The 22,085-nt window shown below is 35.9% G+C and overlaps 1 protein-coding gene across 1 annotated transcript; it reads left to right on the top strand.

Annotated features, from left to right (window-relative positions):
• The first annotated feature begins 15,409 nt into the window (after positions 1–15,409).
• LOC101343389 (UPF0235 protein C15orf40-like) lies at positions 15,410–15,871 on the top strand. The gene has a single exon (XM_012558980.1). It carries the CDS (start codon positions 15,410–15,412, stop codon positions 15,869–15,871), a length of 462 nt encoding a protein of 153 aa, XP_012414434.1.
• Positions 15,872–22,085: the final 6,214 nt, after the last annotated feature.

Raw genomic sequence — 22,085 nt, 5'->3', positions numbered from 1 at the left:
ATCCTGGTTAGAGCAGTCAGTGGTGGTAGCCGGGCACCATCTAGCTGTACTGGACTCAGTCTGGTGGAGGCCTTGGTAGCTGTGGTCCATTAGTCCTTCAGATTATTCTTCCCCTTGTATCCTGTTCTCTTTACTCTCCTTTGCTCCCGAAGGGATGAGACCAGAGGAGTATCTTAGATGGCTGCTCACAGGCTTTTAAGACGCCAGACACTACTCACAAAGGTAGAATGTAGAACATTGCCTTTATAAACTGTGTTATGCCAATTGAGCTAGATGTTCCCCAAGACCAATCATGGTCTTTCTTAACATCAATAATTTTATTTTAAACATACATTATTCCTGGAACAAGCTGCACAAGTATTCTTGATAAATATTTTAACTATCTTGTTTCAATAGTAATCATTAGAACAGTTTGAGTAAGAAATAGAGCAGTGAAGCAAAGAGATTTAAAAAAAAAAAAAAAAACATCTAAAACTGGCTCTCTTGCTTATCTTTCAATATTCATTTCCTTGGGTCCCTTCCTTCTTGCTTCTGCTTGTCACAAGATGGAAATTTTCTGTTCAATTGTCTCAGGCCTCCATTTTATCAGAGTCTACTAACTTAACATCAACATAAACATAATGGGAGTATCAGAAAGAGAGGAGTGTGAGAAAGGAGAAGAAAAAAATGTTCGAAGAAAAAACTGTTCAAAGAAATAATGCCTGAAAACTTCCCAGAGTGATTGCAAAACATTAATCGACATATCTAGGAAGTTCAACAAACTCCAAGTAGTATAAATGCAAAGAGATCCACAAACAAACAGATACTAGTAAAAATGCTGAAAGCCAAAAATAAGGAGAAGACCTTGAAAGTAGCAAAAGAAAAATAACCTACCACATACAAAAGAAACACAGTAAGATTATAAACAGACTTTTCATCAGATAAAATGGTGCCCATAAGCCAATGAGATAATGTATTCAAAGAGCTTAAAAAAAAAAAAAAACCTGTCAACAGGAATATTTTTGAAATCTATCTTCCAAAAATAAAGACTAAATGAAAATGCCCCCAAGTAAACAAAACCAAGAGAATTTGTTGCTAGCAGACCTGCTTTACAAGAAATTAGTAAAAGAAAGTCTTTCAGGCTTAAAGCAAGTGACCCCAGATAGAAAATCAAATCTACTTGAAAAAAGAAAGAACACAGGAAAACATACTTACGTATTTATAAATGAGAATTTAATGAACATTTCTTTTTTCTTCCCTTAAGTGATTTTAAAAGAAATTGTATGGAAAAATATGTGCATAATATATTATTGGACCTATAATAAATAGAAATGCAATATATTTGTCAATAATAGCACAAAAGAGGTTGTTGGGAGCAAAGTTGTATTGGGTTAAAGAAATGACTCTTGATGGTAACTCGAATGGGAACAAATGAAGAGATTCAGAGATGATAAATAAAGAGTTATAAGTATATACTTTCTCTTTTTTCTTCTCTTAGACTCTTTAAGGAACATGAAATCATATAAAGTAATTGTCTTAGTTATCTAGTGCTGCTTTAACAGAAATACCACCAGTGGATGGCTTTAACAAAGAGAAATTTATTCTCTCACAGTCTAGGAGGCGAGGAGTCTGAATTCAGGGAAATTCAGCCAGCTCCAGGGAAAGGTTTTCTCTCTCTGTCAGCTCTGGGGGCAGGTCCTTGTCATCAATCTAACCCTGGTGGAGAAGCTTCTCAGCACTGGGACCCTGGGTCCAAAGAACACACTATTCTCCTGGCTCTTGTTTCTTGAGGGTATGAGGACCCAGTGTCTCTCTGCTGGCTTGTCTGTTTTATATCTCAGAAGAGATTGACTTAAGACACAACCTAATCTTGTAGATTGAGTTCTGCCTCATTAACATAACTGCCCCTAATCCTGCCTCATTAACATCATAGAGGTAGGATTTGCAACACATAGGAAAATCAATCAGGTGACAAAATGGTGGACAATCACACGATACTGGTAATCATGGCCTAGCCAAGTTGACACACATTTTTGGAGGACACAGTTTAATCCATAACAGCCATAATTATAAAAACGTAACATTAGGTTTGCTACATTTACACATAATACTGTTGGCCCTCCATATCTGCAGGTTCTGCATCAACGGATTCAACCAATGGAAGATGAAAAATATTTGCAAAAAAATATTTCCAAAAAGCAAAACTTGAATTTTCTGCATGCCGAGCACTATGCTGAATCCATGCAAATGAAGTCATGTGTTGGTACATCCTCCTGTAGCTTCCTGCCGTCTAGCAGATCTTCAGTCTTTCTCTAGCACTCATTGTTTGAGCATTGTTTGCCTCGTGTCTCGTTTGTTCACTACTTGTGTACACTCTTTGTTTCTGTGAAAAAATGACTCCCAAAAAGCAATCCCTCAAAGGCTAAGTGTGAGGGCTTTGAGGAGAGCAATAGGAAGGAGTTTAAGGCTAATAAAGGATGGCTGGCTAGCTATGTAAAGTGCTATAGCCTCAAGAACTTCAAGATCGTGGGAGAATTGGCATCGGCTGATGCTGAGGCAGCATCAGTGTTCCCAGAAGAGTTTAAGAAACTCGTAGAAGAGAAAGGCTACCTTCCAGAACAAGTCTTCAATTGTGATGTAACAACTATTTGCATACCATTTACATTTTATTAGGTATTATAAATAATCTAGAGATGATTTAAAGTATACAGGAGGATATGCATAGGTTATATACAAAAACACGCCATTTCATATAAGGGACTTGAGCATCTTTGGATTTTGATATCTGCCGGGGTTCTGGAACCAATTCCCTGTGGACACCGATGGACAACTGCACTATCACAAAAAAAGTGGTACAAAGCAACACAGCTACATAAGAGTAACGTTTCTATATCTCACTGGAATTGTTAGTATAAATCTGAAGGCCATTCTGATAAACTGAGACGTAAATAATAATCCCTAGAGTAATCACTAAGAAAATAACTCAAAAAATATAGTGAAAATGCATTAAAGGAATTAAAATGTTACATTGGAGCCTATTCACTAAATGCAAAAGAAAGTAAAGCAGGAATAGAAGAACAAAAAAGTCATGAGTTGTTTAGAGAAAAAGCAAAATAAAACGACAGTTATAAATCCAACTATATCAATAATAACATTAAATGTGAATAGATGGAATAATTCAATCCAAAAAAAAAGAAAAAAGATTGTTAGAATGGATAAGAGGAAAACAGATAAACATCAACAACAAGTCATGATCTACCCGCATGCGATCAACAGGAGACACACGTTAGATTCAAAGACACAAGTAAATTGACAGTAAAAGGAAGGGAAGAGCTATATCTTGGAAACAGTAACCAGAAGAACACTGAATGCCTATAATAAGACAAAATAGACATTATAGCAATTTTTTTCCCCAGAGATAAAGAGGATTGTTTTATAATTTTAAGAAGTCAATTCATCGAGATAAAACAATTATAAACATATATGCACCTAATGACAGACCACATAAATATATAAAGAATGAACAGACAGAAATGAAGGGTGAAATAGACAATTCAATATCAATAGTTTGAGACTTCAATACGCCATTCGCCATGGTTGATAAAAAAAAAAACTAAGTAGAAGATCAACAAGGAAAGTAAAGATGTGAAAAACACTGTGAACCAACAAGACCTAACAAATATCTATAGAACAGCACTCAACACGGCAAAGTACATATGCTTCTCAAATACACATGGAATATTCTCCAGGATAGAATGCATGTTAGGACACAGAACAAACCTTAGTAAATTTTAAAAGATAGAAAAAAAGCAAAATATATTATCTGACCACAATGTAATGAAATTACAAATCAATTACAAAAATAAATATCACAAATAAGTGGGGATTAAATAACACACTCTTTTTTTTTACATAGATAATTCTTTTTATGTACTGTAGATGAGGGTTTACAGAACAGAATAGTTTCTCATTAAACAGTACACATATTGCCCTATGACAATGGTTAACAAACCCACGACATGTCAACACAGTCCTTTCTCAACCTTGGGTTCCCTATCACCAGCTTTCCTGTCCCCTCCTGCCTTTTAGTCCTAGTCCCTGGACTGCTGTGCATCATTAGTCCCATTTTGTTTTATGGGGCTGTCCAGTCCCCGGCTGAACGGTGAACCCCGGGAGCGAATTCACCACTGAGCTAAAAGGGTATCCAGAGGCCATACTCTCGGGGTTTCTCCAGTCTCTGTAAGGCCAGTAAATCTGGTCTTTTTTTGTGAGTTAGAATTTTGTCCTACATCCTTCTCCAGCTCTATCCAGGACCCTCTGTTGTGATCCAGGTCGGAGCAGTCAGTAGTGGTAGCCAGGCACCATCTAGCTATATTGGACTCAGTCTGGTAGAGGCCTTGGTAGCTGTGGTCCATTAGTCCTTTGGACTAATCTTTTCCCTGCATTTTGTTCTCTTCGTTCTCCCTTTCTCCCGAAAGGGTGAGACCAGTGGCGTATCTTAGATGGCTGCTCATAGGCTTTTAAGACCCCAGACACTACTCACCAAGGTAGAATGTAGAACATTGTCTTTATAAACTGTTATGCCAATTGAGCTATATGTTCCCCAAGAGCATGGTCCTCACAGCCCTCTGCCCAGCAATTCAGTCCCTCAGGGAGTATGGATGTGTCTATGGAGTTTCCCTGACCTTTTCCTTGTACAAGTTGTACTGGCTTCCCCAGTATTGTGTACTGTCTTACCCTTCAACAAAGTTGCCACTTATCTATTGTCTATTTAGTATTTCCCCCCAACCCCTCTCTTCCCTTGTAACCAACAAAGACTGTTACTTTTTGTGTGTAAACTTTTCATGAGTTTTTACAGTAGAGGTCTCATACAATATTTATCCTTTTGTGATTGACTTATTTCACTCAGCATAATGTCCTCCAGTTTCATCCATGTTATGAGATGCTTCACAGATTAATCATTGTTCTTTATCGTTGCATAATATACTCCACTGTGTGTGTGTACCATAGTTTGTTTATCCATTCTTCTGTTGATGGGCATCCAGGTTGTTTCCATCTTTTTGGTATTGTGAACAATGCTGCAATGAACATGGGTGTGCATATGTCTATTCGTGTGACAGCTCTTATTTCTCTAGGATATTTTCCTCGGAGTGGGATTGCTGGATTGTATGGTATTTCTATTTTTAGCTTTCTAAAATGGTTGTATCATTATGCATTCCCACCAGCAGTGCATAAGAGTTCCGATCTCCCCGCAGCCTCTCCAACATTTGTTATTTCCAGTGTTTTTGATTTGTGAGTGCTTTTTTTTTCCTGTGGTGCTGACTTTTTCTTTGTTCCTCTTACTCTCTTGTACTGAACTCCTTTTGTTGGTGGATTTTTTTTACATTTCTTTTGTTTGTGTGGGTTGTGTTTTTACTGAGACTTTAGGTTTTTCCTCTTTATTTTGTTGAGTAGGTTTGTTAACTCTCTTTGTGGTTACTGTGAAATTTGCCCTTATGTTTCTAAGTTTGAAGCAGTCTATTATTACTTGGTATTGCCTAGCCTTCCTCTCCATTAGAAGGTTCTATACCTACACAATTAAATAATACACTCTTAAATAACCAGTAGATGAAAGAAGAAATCAAAAGGGAAATTAAAAAGTACTTTGAAATTTATGAATATGAAAACAGAACATATGAAAATATATGGGATGCAGCTAAAACAGTCCTTACAAGGATATTTATAGCTGTAAATACTTATATTTGAAAAAAACTCAAGTCATTAACCTAATCTTCAACATTAAATACTGCAAAAAGAAAACTAAACCTACAGAGAACAGATGGAAGAAAACAATAAAGATTAGAAAGTAAGAAAACAGAAAATAAAAACTAGAGAAAATCAATCAAATCAAAGGCCAGTTGTATCAAACCATCAACAAAATGGACAAAACATTAGTAGATGAGCCAAGCAAAAAAGAGAGAATACTCAAATTACTAAAATCAAAAATAAAAGAGGGGAAATTACTGGTGACCTCACAGAAACAATATTACAAACAATTGTATACCAATAAATTAGATAACTTAGATGAAACAGGAAAACTCCTTAAAAGACACAAACTACTGAGTCACTGAAGAATAAATTAAAACAAACAAAAACAAACAGTTGCCATCAAGGTGATTCCAACTCATGGTGTCCCCATGTGTGTCAGAGTAGAACCGTGCTCTATAGGATTTTCAGTGGCTGATTTTTAAAAAGTAGAACTTCAAGTCTTTCTTCTGAGAAAGTTCACTTCTGGGTAAACTCAAACCTCCAAACTTTCAGTTAGCAGCCAAGCACATTACCTTTTTGCACTACACACTGATGCCCAAGAAAAAAGTAATATCTAAAAATACTTGTAACAAGTAAAGAGACTGAATTAGTAATCAAAGACCTACCCAGAAAGAAAAGATGGCTTCACTGGAGAATTCTACCAAATATTTAAAAAGAATTAATACTAAATCTTCAAAAACTAAAAGAGGAGGAAATACTTCCCAAACTTATCTGTGAGGTCAGAATTACCTTGATACCAAAACTAGATAAAGACATTACAAGAAAAGAATACTATAGACCAATATCTCTTATGAATATAGATGTAAAAATCCTCAACAAAACACTAGCAAACTGAATGCAGCTGCATATAAAATGGTGGCATATTAAAAAAAACATGACCAAACGGGACTTACCCTAGGAATACAAGAATACTTTAACATCTTGAAATCGATTAATGTAATGTACCATATCAATAGAGTAAAAACAAAAAACCACATAAGCATCTTCACAGACATAAACAAAACATTTGCCAAAATCAAATACCTTTCAAGATTAAAAAAAAAGACTCCACAAAGTAGGAAAAGAAGGAAACTTCTTCAACCTGATAAAGGTCATCTACGAAAAACCCACAACTAACAACAGACTTAATAGTGAAAGTCTATATGCCCCCACCCCCTCAACCAAGATTAGGAACAATACAAGGATATTTTCCTTGCCAATTCTATTCAACACTGTACTGGAGGGTCTACCCAGGCAATTAGGCAAGAAGAAATAAAGTACATCCAGACTGAAAAGGAAAACTATATTCACAGATTACGTGCTCTTGTATATAGAAAATCCTAAAGAATCCACCAAAAGCTGCAAGAACTAATATACTAGTTTATCAAGGTTTCAGAAAAGAATACCAATATACAAAAATCAATAGTATTTCTACACACTTACAATGAAAAATCTAAAATTAAATCAAGAAAATAATTACAGTTACAATAGTGTCACAAATAATAATATACTTAGGAATATATTTAACAAAAGAAGTACAAGAGCTGTACACTGAAAATTGAAAAATGTTATTGAAAGAAATTAAAGAAGATCTAAATAAATGGATAAACATCTCACACTCATGAATGTTAAAATGATAATAATCTCCTAAATTTATCTACAGTAATCCGTATCAGAATCCCAGTTGGCTTCTTTGTAGAAATTTACAAACTTTTTCTAAAATTCATGTGCAATTTTTAATTCTCAATTTTCAATTTCATTTCAGGAACACACAATAGCCAAAATAATATTTAAAAAAAAGAACAAAGTTAGAGGAAACTTACTGATTTCAAAATTTACTTAAAAGCTACAGTAATCATGACAATGTGAGACTGACATAAAATAGACATACAGAAGAATGATCCCGGTGAATTCAAAGTCCAAAAATAAACACATGAAGGTCAACTAATTTTCAACAAGGGTACTAAGACCTTTCAATAAGGAAAGAATAAAGTTTTCAACAAATGGTATTGGAACAACTGGATAGCCCAAGCAGTAGAATGAAGTTTGATCTTTATCTTACACATGTACAAAAATTAATTCAAAATGGAACAAGGACCTAAATGTAAGGGGTAAAACTATAAAACCCTCAGACAAAAACATTGTCTTCATTGTTAGATGCTGTTGAGTTGGTTCCTACTCATAGTAACCCTATGTGCAATAGAACAAATAGGGTCTTCTTTTTTCACTCTGACTGCCTGCTTTACCAAGCATGATATCCTCCTCCAGGGACAGATCCCTCTTGGTGACATGTCCAAAGTATGTGAGACGAAGTCTCGCTATCCTTGCTCCTAAGGAACATTTTGACCGTCCTCCAAAACAAATTTGTTAGTTCTTCTAGCAGTCCATGGTATATTCAATATTCATCGATAACACCATAATTCAAAGGCGTCAGTTCTTCTTCCTTGGTTTTCCTTATTCATTCCAGCTTTCACATGCATATGAGGCAATTGAAAACACCATGGCTTGGGTCAGGTGCACCTTAATTTCTTAACGTACATTTTTGCTTATTAACATTTTAAATGTGTCTTTTGCAGCAGATTTACTCAATGCGATGCATCGTTTGATTTCTTGACGGCTGCTTCCATGGGCGTTGATTGTGGATCCAAGAAAAATGAAATCCTTTACAAGTTCAATATTTTCTCCATTTATCATGATGTTACTTATTGGTCCAGTTGTGAGGATTTTTGTTTTCTTTATGTTGAGGTGTGTCATGGATTGAATCGTGTCCCCCAAAACTGTGTGTCAACTTGGCTAGGCTGTGATTCCCAGTATTATATGATTGTCTACCGTTTTGTCATCTGATGTGATTTTACTATGTGTTGTAAATCCTACCTCTATGATGTTAATGAGGCAAGATTAGAGGCAGTTATGTTAATGAGGCAGGACTCAATCTACAAGATTAAATTGTATCTTAAATCAATCTTTCTTGAGATATAAAAGAGAGAAGCTAGCAGAGAGTCAGGGGGACCTCATACCACCCAAGAAAGGAGTGCCAGGAGCAGAGCACATCCTTTGGACTTGGGGTTCCTGTGAGAGGAAGCTCTTAGGACAGAGGAAGACTGATGACAAGGACCTGCCCCCAGAGCTGACAGAGAGAGAAAGCCTTCTCCTGGAGTTGGCACCCTGAGTTCAGACTTCTAGCCTCCTAGACTGTGACAGAATAAATTTCTCTTTGTTAAAGCCTTCCACTTGTAGTATTTCTATTATAGCAGCACTAGATAACTAAGACATGATGTAATTCATACTGTAGGCTGTGGTCTTTGATCTTGATCAGTAACTTCTTCAAGTCCTCTTCACTTTCAGCAAGCAAGGTCTTGACATCTACATAACACAGGTCATTAATGAGTCTTCCTCCAATCCTGATGTCATGTTCTTCTTCACATAGTCCAGCTCCTCAGATTATTTGTTCGGTATACAGAGTGAATAAGTATGGTGAAAGGACACAACCCTGACACACACCTTTCTTGACTTTAAACCAGGCAGCATCCCCTTGTTCTGTTCCAATCCCTGCCTTTTGGTCTATGTACAGGTTTCTCATGAGCACAATTAAATGTCCTGGAATTCCCTTTCTTTGCAATGTTATCTGTAATTTGTTATGATCCACACAGTTGAATGCCTTTGCATAGTCAATAAAACACAGGTAAACACAGTTAAATATTCTTGAACTTGGATTTGGCAAAGGATTCCTAGACATGACACAAAAAGAATGAGCAACAGAAGAAAAAATAAATTAATTAGACATCATTAAAATTATTATTATTTTTTATTTCAAGAAGCGCTATCAGAAAAGTGAGAAGACAACCTACAGAATGAGATAAAACATTTGCAAATCATATATCTGATAAAAGATTTCTATCTGGAATATTTAAAGAACTCTAACAATAATAAAAGACAAAATACAATCTACAAGCAGAAAATAGTCTGAATAGACATTTCTCCACAAAAAAAAAGATATACTAATGGCCAAAAAGCACATAAACAGATCTTCAACATCATTAGTCATCAGGTAAATGCATACCAAAACAGCAATAAGATAATAAGATCATCAGGATGTTTATAACAAAAAATCAGATAAAAGTGTAAGTGAAGTTGTGGAGAAATTAAAACCTTCATGCATTGTATGTGGGAATGTAGAATGGTGTAGTCATTCTGGGAAAAATTTGGTAGTTCTTCAAAAATTTAAACATAAAAGTGTTATATATCCAGGAAATTCCATTTTTAGGTGTATTCTCAAGAGAAAAGAAACCTATGTCCACAGAAAACTTTGTATGCAAATATTCACACTATTCATAATAGCATTATCCATAATAACCAACAGTTGAAACAACCCAAACGAACCATCAGCTGATGAATGGATAATCAAAATGTAGTCTATCCATACCGTGGAGTATTATTCAGCCATAAAAAGGAAAGAAGTACTGATATATGCTACAACATAAATGAACTTTGAAAATGTGGTAAGGTAAAGAAGTCAGTCACAAACAGTCATACCATTCCACATATATACAACATCCAGAAAACGCAAATCTATACAGACAGAAAGTAGATTAATCATTGCTCAGGGTGAGTGATAAGCTATCAAGTATGGAATTTATTTTTAAGATTTTTTTTTTAATGACTGTGGTGATAGTTGTAAGTATCTGCAAATACAAAAACCATTAAATTGTACACTTTTGCTATGAATTGTATAACACCTGAATTATATCTCAATAACACATTAAAAAAAAATAAAGATCTTGGACACAACCAGTCTAACATATGCAATTGGAATCTCAGAAGATAAGGAGAAGAATGGTATTAAGGCAACACTTGAGAACTGATTACTAACAATTTGAATGATATCAACCTACACATTAACAAAAAATAGTGTTATAGTTAGTGTTATGTGCCAGCTTGGCTCTGCTGTGATTCTCAGTGGTTTGGCAGATACTGGACTGATTGCTGTTTGTGTAAACATTTGGTATATATTATATATGCTTCACTGGTTTTGCTCCTCTATAGAACCAAGACTAAGACAAATAACACACGACTTCTATGTTTATATGCCATCTGTGCCCTCCCAACATGAGGTATTTTCATAAGCATGGCTATGCCAAATTTTTTTTACCTGTTGCTGTAAAAAAATTAGCGTAGAATGCTTACCAAAATACCTCGTGGGAGGAAGGCACGTTTGGCAAACAAATGTAGAAAGTGGGTGTTCTTTGCATAAAATTATGGTATATAGAGAAATTCACTTCAAGGAAATAACACATGCAATTGTGAGGAAATGGCTTACACAATTGTGGGGGCTGGCAATTCCCAAATCCACGGGTCAGGCGACAAGCTGAATGAAGACTTCACCTAGCTCATGTGGTTGTAGGAACTGATGAACCCAGAATCTTCAGGTGAGGTGACAAGCAAGAGGCTTCTGAAAGCTTATATCCCAAGAACTGGAGGTCAGGTAACAAGAAGAGTACAAGGTAGAGAAAGAGAGAGTGAGCTTTACCAGAAAATCCGTTTATACACTGGAGGCAGACCACATCCCCAAGGAAACTCACCTTTTGATCGATTGGCTTCTCGTATTACATGAAAAAATGGAAAGTAATTACATTGTGGAAGAGTACATGCCAAACCACTGAGAATCATAGCCTAGCCAAGTTGACACATAACATTAACCATCACCCTGTTCCATAATGTAATATAATGTAATCACCTTTTATGATGGAATCTGGTGTGATCAGTCAATCATTTGAAAAGGTGGTTTCCTTGGGAGTATTCTCACAAAGCTCTCTCTCTCAACACTGCACTCTTCTTGCCACCTGACTTCTGATTCTTGGGAATGTAAGCTATGGACATCTCTGGCCTGCCTCCTGACCTGCAGATTTTGGATTTGCCAGCCCCTGCAATTGTGCGAGCCATTTCCTTGAAGTAAACCTCTCTCTCTACATACATACACACACACACACACACACACACACGTATATATATACAGGCACTGGTTTTGCTCCTCTAGAGAACCCAGATGAAGACACTTAGTGAAACCCAAATGTAAGTCATATTTATGCAAATCACTGTCAAATTACTGAAGCAAAGATAAAAAAGATCATCTTAAAGGTAGTCAGAGATCAAAAACACATCACTTTAAAGAAGCAACCATAAGACTGATGACTGACTTTTCATTGGAAACAATGGAAAGCAGTATGCAATCTAATGGCATCTTTAAAGCATTGGAGAAAAAAAAAAAAACCTGCTGATTCAGAATTCTATATTACCCAAAAATATCCTTTAAAAATGAAGAGGAAATAATGGTAATTTCAAACAAATAAAAGCTGAGAGAATTTATGGTCAACAGATTCGTACTGTAAGAAATACTAAAATAGTTAGTTTGATAGGAAATGGTTCCAGATGTAAGAAAATTACAAGAAATGAAGACCATGAGAATGGATAAAATGTAGGTAAATATAAAAGCATTAATTGTTTAAAGCAACAATAAGATTAATTATAATATCTTGTAGGGCTTGTAAAATATATAGAAGCAAAACACACTGTAGAAATAAAACAGAGAAGTGAAAATGGAAATAACTATTAGAAGGTTCTTGGATTGTTCATGAAGTGGAAAAGTTACTATCTTCAGGGAGACTTAATAAGTCAAATTTATATACTGCAATCTTTAGGTGGTATTTAAAAGAGTAATACAAGAATGTTCAATTATAAAATTAATTGAGACAATAATATAAAATAATAAAAATATACTCAATACATCTAAAGACAGTAGTAACAAAGATATCAAGGTACAACTATACAGATAGGACAAATTAAAGACAATTAGCGACACAGAAGATTTAATTCCAGTTATATAGGTAACACATCAAATTCTGTAGATTAAACACTGCATATGAAAAAAAACAAAATTTCCAGGTTGGAGTAAATAAAGTATACTTAACCAAATGTTGTTTACAAGCGGCCTACTTTACATATAAAAAACAGAGGTATGTTAAAAATAAAAGGATAGATCTACATAAAAAATTATAAAACATTACTAAAAGAAATTACATATACCTAAATAAATGGAAGAACAATCTGTGTTAATAGATTGGAAGGCTTAATATAATTAAGATGTCAAAACCACCCAAAGCCGTCTATAAATTCAATGAAATCAATACCATCAGAATTCCAACAGCCTTCTTTGCAGAAATGGAAAAGCAAATCCTCAAATTTATACGCAGTAGCAAAAACCCATTGTTACTCATAGCGACCATGTAGGGCAGAGTAGAAATGCCCCACAGGGTTTCCAAGGCTGTAATCTTTTACAGAAGCAGACTGCCACATCTTTCTCCCATGGAGCAGCTGGTGGGTTTGAACCACCAATCTTTTGGTTAGCAGCAGAACACTTAAAACCACTGTGCCACTAGCATCCCTTTATGGAGTGGCAAGGGACACCAAATAGCTAATGCAATTTTGAAGAAGAAGAAGAAAGTAGGATGGACTCACACTTCTCAATTTCAAAACATACTACAAAGTGACAATAATAAAAAAGGCTTGTACTGGTATAATAATAGACATATAGACCAATGGAATATAATTGAAAGTCCAAAAATAGATACATACTTCTACTGTCAACTGATTTTCAACAACAGTATTTAGTCCATTCAATAAGGAAGAAAGCAAGAGTTTCTTCAATAAATGGTGCTGTACACATGCATAAAAAATAATCAGGATCTATGCCTCTCACTATACATAAAAACCGGTTCGAAATGATTCAAGGACCTAAATGTGAAAACTAAAACCATAAAATTCTTAGAAGAAAATATAGGGGTGAGGCTGCGGGACTTAGTGTTTAGTGATAGATTATCAGATATGGTAAGAAAAGCCTAAGCAGCAAAAGACAAATTAGATACATAAGACCTCATTTAAAAAATTAATTTCTTACATCAAAGAACTTTATCAACAAAGTGAAAAGACAACCTACAGATTGGAAGAAAATTTTTGGGAACCACATGTCAGAAAAGGGCCTAATATCCAAAATATATATAAAACTTCTACAATTTAACATAGAAATCAAGTGTACTACACAGAAAATCAATACAGCAAAATGTAGATGCTCTGAAAAGGTTGATAAAATTATTAAAATTCTATCGAAAGTACCTAACGAAGAGAGAAATACAAAATACTATAAGGAGAAAAAAAATGAAATGTTACTTGATATCCTACAGATTTTAATAATAAAGCAACATAACATTTTTTCACAAATAACGCATGCCTTCTACATTTGTTTGCCAACCCACAAGAAATTTCATGAGCTCCACCATGTCAAGATTTTTTTACATACTGCTGTAAAAAAATTAGCATAGTGTGCTTATGAAAATACCTACTGGGGGAGGGCACAGTTCACAAATAAATGTAGAAGGTGTGCATTAATTTGTGTAAATCAGTGTAAATAAGTTTATGAAAATACATATTAGTGTAATGATGAAATAGGCAAATTTCTTGATAAACACTACTTACCAAAACTGACAAAATAAGGAAGTTTAAAAAACTGATTAGTTCTAAATCTATTAGGTAAAATGACTCTATAATTAAATCTTTCAAACTACAAGTTCATGCACCCATGCCCACGCAGACTATGTGGATTACCAGGTGAAATCTAAGAATTTAAAACAATGATAGTACCAGTTCTACAGAAGACCATTTCATGCTGAGAAAGGAGTCAATTCATCAGGACATAATAATCCTAAATGTTTTTGCATTTAATAACAGAGCTTCAAAATACATGAAGCAGAACTCACAGAACTATGAACAAATATAGATAAATTCACAACTATAGTCAGCTATATTGATACTTTTCTCCGTAACTAATACACAAGTGGGTAGAAAGTTAGTAAGGTTATAGAAGACTTGAAAATTATCAATCAATTTGACCAAGTTGGACCATTTTATGGGCCTTCAAAAAAAGTAAATTCTAAAAATTCAAGTCATACAAACTATGTTCTTTGATCTCAATGAAATTAAAATAGAAATCAACAACAAAACTGCCTCTGGAAAATCCCCAAACATTTAAAAATAATGAAAGACACAGCAGTTCTACACAAATTCTCCCCAAAAATTGAAGAGAAGGGACTACTTCACAACTTATTCCATGAGGCCAATTTTACCCTGATACTAAAAACAAAGACATTTGAAAATAAGAGAGAAAAAATACAGACCAATACCCGTATTAACAGAGATGCAAAAAATTCTTAATGAAATTTTAGAAAATTAAATATAACAATATGTCTCAGGAATGCAAGACACAAAATTGTTTTAACATTTGAAAATCAATCAGTGTAATTCAGCATATTAACAAACTTACACACACACATAAACACATGCATACACAACATACACACATATATGTAAACACATATATACATGTATGTGTGTACATACATTCATATATAAATAAATATACATACAAGTATGTATATCGATGCAGAAACTGTATGTGACGAAATCCAACATTGATTTAAATTTCCAGCAAACTAGGAATAGAAGAAAATTTCATCAACAGATGATGGGACATCTATAGAAATCCTACCGATAACATGCTAATTAACAATTAGACTTCTGACCTCCCTAGGCGGGGATGCTGCGGCTCCGCTGCGGGCTGAGGCAGCTCCGGGCAGGACCCGGTACTCTGGCCTCCGCTCGGCTTCTTCTTGGTGCCGAGATGCCTAAGGGGGCTGGTGTGACGAACAAGGGTGAAAGCCAGAGCAAGGAACCAGGGAAACCACTTCCATCCTTAGGTCCTGTGGCAGTTGATCCTAAAGGTTGTATCACCATAGCCATCCATGCCAAACCTGGCTCCAAACAAAATGCTGTAACAGATCTAACGGTGGAAACCATAAACGCAGCTCTTGCAGCACCTCCACCACGCGGCAAGGGTAATGCTGAGCTCTGCCACCATCTTTCCAAGGTCTTAGAACTCAGGAAGAGTGATGTGGTTCTGGATAAGGGTGATAAGTCTTGTAAAAAGGTGGTGATTTTGGCCTTCACAACTCCAGAAGAGATATTGGAGAAATCACAAAAGCAAGCCAAAAACAAATAGAAGAAATGAAAAATATATCCCTGAGAAACTTTTTTTATTGTTAACGATGAAGAAAACATATTTAAATACACAGAAAAACATGGAAATTTTTTAAAATAAATATTCAAAAGACTCAAAAAATAAGTAGAAATTCAAGAAGTACTGTGTATGGAATAAAGGTTTTAAAATTCCTGACCCGAAACAGCTTGGATCTCCTCAGTCTGATTTCACTGCATTACAAAATAACAGATCTGGAAAGGATATTTATGATGGCCTGATTTAACCTCTTTCATTTTGTGACCAAAGACCAAACCAAACCGTTTGCTGTTGAGTCAATTATAACTAACAGCGACCCTATACGACAGAGTAAAACTGCCCCATAGGGTTTCCAAGGAGCAGCTGTTGGATTTGAACTGCCAACCTTTGGTTAGCAGCCAAGCCCTTAACCACTGCACCACCAGGGCTTTCATTTTGTGACAGGACTTCTAATATCCAGAGGTCTAGAGGCTTATTCAAGATTGTACCGTGCAAGACGGGACCAGAACCCTTGATTCCTAATCGAATGCAGTTTATCCTGATTGTAAATTATAATGATAATATTTCCATTCTTGCTTTACTTGTTTCTGGAATTTTGAGGATTGCCTTCTAATCTAGTTTACAAGTGACAGAAGAAAACTTGTCACACTGCTTTGTAGTCTTACTTATATTTTAAATGCTTATCTAAATGCACAAATGCTTTCTACATCTTTTTAAAACTACAGAGTATTTTATGAAAAAGTAAACAAAAAATAATTAAGACTTGTAAAAAAAAAACAATTAGACTTTATTATTCACACCAGGAAGAAGGCAAGGATGTCCACATTCACTGCTTCTATTAAGCATTATACTAAAAATTCTAATCAGTGCAATAGGCGAGAAAAAGGAATAAAAGCATATGGATTGGAAAGGTAGAATTAAAATTGTCCTTACAGGTCTAGGTAGAAAATCCACTGCACAAAGCTACCACAAGGAGTCCTGGTGGCACAGTGGTTAAGAGCTCAACTGCTAACTGAAAGGTCAGCAGTTTAAATCTACCAGCCGCTCTGCAGGAGAAAGATGTGGCAGTCTACTTCCATAAAGATTACAGCTTTGGAAACCTTATGGGACCTACTCTTTCCTATTAAGAATCACTATGAGTTGGAATTGACTCTGCGGCACACAGCAGCAGCAGCAGCAGCAGCAAAGCTACCATATCTAAGAAGTGAGTTTCATAAAGTTGTAGGACACAAGGTCAACATACAAAACTCAGTTGTATTTCTATATACTAGCAATTCTATTTAAATATCATCTATATGTCATGTAAACATAAGCATTTCTCTATACATCTGCTACACCACCTGTACTCTATGGAAGCGCAATTTTGAAGAGGACTTGAAATACTGATGAAGATCAAAGACCAAACCTTCAGTATGGATTATACCTTAACATAAAGAAAACAAAAATCCTCAAAACTGGACCAATAGGCAACATCATGATACATGGAGAAAAGATTGAAGTTGTCAAGGATTTCATTTTACTTGGATCCATCATCAACACCCATGGAAGCAGCAGTCAAGAAATCAAACCAGCATTTTTGGGCAAATCTGCTGCAAAAGACTTCTTTAAAGTGTTAAAAATCAAAGATGTCACCTTGAAGACTAAGGTGTGCCTGACCGGAGTCATGGTGTTTTCAATGGCCTCATATGCATACGAAAGCTGGATCATGAGTAAGGAAGACCGAAGAAGGAGAATTGACACTTTTGAGTTGTGGTGTTGGTGAAGAATATTGAATATGCCATGCAGTGCCAAAAGGACAAACAAATCTGTCTTGGAAGAAGTGCAACCGGAATGCTCCTTAGAAGCAAAGATGACGAGACTACATCTCGCATACTCTGAACATGTTATTGGGAGGGATCAGTCCCTGGAGAAAGACATCATGCATAGTAAAGTAGAGGGTCAGCGAAAAAGAGGAAGACCCTCTACGAGATGTATTGACACAGTGGCTGCAACAATGGGCTCAAACATAACAATGATTGTGAGGATGGTGCAGGACCAGGCAGTGTTTCGTTCTGTTGTACATAGGTTCTCTATGAGTCAGAACCAACTTGACGGCACCTAACAACAACAATAGCGTTCAGGCCTCAGGGCAAGGAGAATGGGGAGAGCTTATGCATTTGTGCCTTGGGGCACTTGTGTCTCTTCTCTAGCACTCTAAATATTCCATCCTTTGATATCCCTTTACTTGATTTAACACTCTTAATTTTTTATATCTTTTTCTTATACTTCAAATTATTTGCTGCACAACTATTGACCAGAGACTAGGACCCCATTATTACAAATGCTGTTGTACATCGGCAAATTACATAAAAGAGATTTAATCACTGACTGAGACTAAGTGCCCAGAAGTCTAACTGAACATATCTTTTTCAGTCTAAAACACCGTGCTAGTCCTGAGTCCCTTTATTCTTAGATGGAAATGGTAGGGTCCCATGTGTTTAGGAGCTTTGTGCTTGTAAGTCGTTTCCATATAGTGATGTTCAAGTGATAGCTGAATTCAGTGTACCTTTGAGACATCAAAGAGATGTGGAGACAATCAATCAATGGAAGGAAGGTGTTGGTGTATCAGGCATAGGTTGTATGGATTATAATGGAATTAATAAGTGCTATTGACATAGCAGTGTTTATTTCTGTTGTACATAGGGTTGCTGTGAGTTGGAATCAACTTGACAGCACCTAACAACAACGATAACAACAACGATAACATAACAACAACAAATTGACATGGCCGAGATAGAGTGAGAGTGAGGGAGCAAGAAAGAGAGAGAGGAGTTAGAGAAGAAAGTCTTGTGAGGAATCTTTAGGATGAGCCATATTTAATGACCAGGAAGAGAGAGATAAGAGGAGAGACTGACGGAGGAGGAGGCGGGCAGAATTGGTCCAAGAGAAGAGTTCCAAAAAGGAGGGAGTGGTTAACAAGACTAACTGCTGAAAGGTCAATATGATAGGGAATTTCAGAGGAGATACTTACGTATAATTCAAAACTTATGAAAGAAAAGACAGAATCCAAAGTAGAGGGGGAGAAATTAGTCTTAGATAGGAGGAAAACAGCTATTATTTTTGTGTCTGATAGTGACTTTTAACAATTCCTGCAAGGTTAATGCATACATTATAGGACTACACACATTCCTCACTTACAGACATGGTTAGAGTCCAAACACCAGGCTGTCATTTGAAAATCGATGTTATACAAAAATGGAAAATGACCACATCAGAACACAAAATTGAAGATAACTACATCATTACATAACTACTAAATCAGATCATTACATAACTGTCAAATTACATCATTACATAACTGCCAAAACACTGAGAATCATGGCCCAACCAAGTTGACACATAACCTTAATTGACCGTCACAGTCAGAGTTCCTTCCGCCTCACACCTCAGTGTTCGTTACTGGTGGGTATATGTCATTAATACGCAAAATTGTCAGATAGTAGATTTTTTATTACTGTCGTAAGTGCTCTGCTTCTCTTGGTGACTACCTGTTCCAATTCCCTTCAAACTGTTTGCGTCCTGTTTTAGTAAAATTGCCTTTGTCTTTCTGGACTCTAATCATCTCCTATACATCTTTGCAGTCATATTTGCACTCATCCTATATACGTATTTGCACTAATTTTTTTTTTTTTTTTTGCATTCTAAATTAATCACCCTCTTTCTCTCTCTCTTGTCCTCTCTCTTTCACTGAGTCTCTGTTTTTCTCTTCTCATCTCTTTATTACATTTTTGCTCCTCTGGACATATTCCACAATCCTCAGCATTTCCATTTTACATCATATCAAAATTGGCTTCCAGCTGGGCAAAGGTGTTGTCTGCTCATATGCTATTTGCTTGTCTTGGTCCTGCTAGGTAGCTTCATTTTCATTTATTAATATAACTTTCATTTGTGCATTCCTAATGCCAAAGTTCAAAGAAGGAAAAAATATGTAATTACACCATGCCTGTCCCATCTCAGCAAAGCTCCTGATCTCAGGATCTCATTCATCATGTTGCTAGTCGGGGGAAAGATGTGTCTGTTAGTGCCAATGCTTTGATAGATCTCAGCGGAGAGGGATATTCCTGGGGCCTATGTTTTATCTCAAATGTAAGACTGATTTAATCCCCAGGTTGTATCACTACTTTCCCTTTGACACCTGGGTATAAATAGTACAAGACATATGTTAAAAATAACTTTCCCTTGAGGCCAGTATATTTCTGACAACTGACTTGATTCTGAATTTGCTTTTATCCAGAAGCAACTAGGTTTTAGGGAAGCCTTTTGTTCATGACTTAAGCACTCTCTTTTTGTCCTAGTCTCCTGGACTCCTACCCTGGACTAGGTCTCTCTCTCTGAAGAAACTCTTTCTACTGAGCTGCAGGCTCATTAATAATCCCCTGGTTTATGCAGCCACTTATTCCCTAAGGCTTTGATTGCTTGAAAATGCAAACTGAATACCTTAAGTATAATGTCTGTAAAAGTAGATCATTCCAGGATATGAATAAGAGCTGTGGAATCAAATTTAATCCATCTGTAAATTCAAATTGTGAATGTATCACATTTCAAATGACACTATACAAGTTTTGAGTAATTGCTACTATCCACATATTGAGACTTATAGAGGAAATATAAAAAGTGGGACAGAGTTGGATGAATGAGTGGAGAAATGGGAGAAATGAACATGAGAGCTCTTTTGTTCATATGCCCTTATGACAATTTTGAAATGTAGTCCCTTGTGTATTTTTAATTGATGTTTGAAAAGTTTATCATAATTTCAATAATCACAAAATATATCTTTCTAGTGCATTAAATATGATTTAATGCTTTAAATATATTTTAATTGAAATCTGAAAATTTATTTCATTCATTTGTGAAAAATTCCTGTCCTCGATGTCAAACCAATCAGACAAAGAGGCTTAATTTTTGAGAGAAAAAGCGGGCTTCATTTCATTTTTTTTTTTATTTAAATAAACTTACTTATACACTTCCCTTCCGTGAGATTCTCACTGCTGACTTTTAATTCTAATATGGTAGCTAGCTAAACTATCTGGAGCAGTGGTGGTTCAGTGGTAGAGTTCTCACTTTCCATGTGGGAGACCTGGGTTCGATTACAGGCCAGTGCAACTTGTGCACAGCCACTACCTGTCTGTCAGTGGAGGCTTGTGTGTTATCATGTGCTGCACAGGTTTCAACAGAGCTTCCAGACTAACATGGACTAGGAAGAAAGGCCTAGGGATCAATTTCCAAAAATCAGTCACTGAAAACTCAGTGGATCACAGGGTCTGATTTACAACCAATCATGGGGATGGCGCAGGACCCTGTGTGGGGTCACCATGAGTCGAGGACTGACTCTAGGGAAATTAACAACAACTAACAGCTGGCCGTGGCACCGTGCCTTGCCTGAATTTGCTTACTAGCTGAAACAAGGACTCCTCCATTAAAAGCTGTTGATGTTAAAAGTTGTAGCTGCTCAGCCACCTATGAGCAGCTCATATTTGACAAAGGCTCAAAGTCCATTAACTGGGGAAAAGACAGTCTCTTTAACAAATGGTGCTGGCATAAGTGGGTATCCATCTGCAAAAAACTGAAACAAAACCCATAACTCAAACCATGCACAAAAAATAACTCAAAATGGATCAAAGGCCTAAATATAAAATCAAAAACAATAAAGATCATGGAAGAAAAAATAAGGACAATGCTAGGAGTCCTAATACATGGCATAAACGCAATACGAACCATAAGTAACAATGCACAAGCACCAGAAGAGAGACTAGATAAATGGAAGCTCCTAAAAATCAAACACGCTCATTAAAAGACTTCATCAAAAGAGTAAAAAGACAACCTACAGACAGGGAAAAAATTTTGGGCTACAACAAATCCTATTGGTGTCTAATATCTAAAATTTATAAGATACTGCAAAACCTCAACAACAAAAAGACAAATAATCCAATTAAAAAATGGGCAAAGGATACGAACAGGTACTTCAAGAAAGAAGATACTCATAAAAATAAAGATGAAAATCATAAAGTCTCAGCAAAAACAAAACCTACAAAAACAAAAGAAATGATCACAAAATCCACAAGCAAGAGTAACTCAGCACAAGAGAGTAAGAAGAACAAAGAAAACTTCAGCACCACAAAAAAAAGCACTACAAAATGACAGCAACAAACTTACATCTATC

This window comes from Trichechus manatus, unplaced genomic scaffold (genome assembly GCF_000243295.1).
Source record: "Trichechus manatus latirostris isolate Lorelei unplaced genomic scaffold, TriManLat1.0 scaffold00203, whole genome shotgun sequence".
In the NCBI taxonomy this organism is placed as follows: domain Eukaryota; kingdom Metazoa; phylum Chordata; class Mammalia; order Sirenia; family Trichechidae; genus Trichechus; species Trichechus manatus.
This window is presented reverse-complemented; position numbering and strand designations above follow the sequence as displayed.

Coding starts and splice junctions, on each gene's coding strand:
- LOC101343389 (XM_012558980.1), top strand. CDS start 15,410: ATGCTGCGGCTCCGCTGCGGGCTGAGGCAGCTCCGGGCAGGACCCGGT.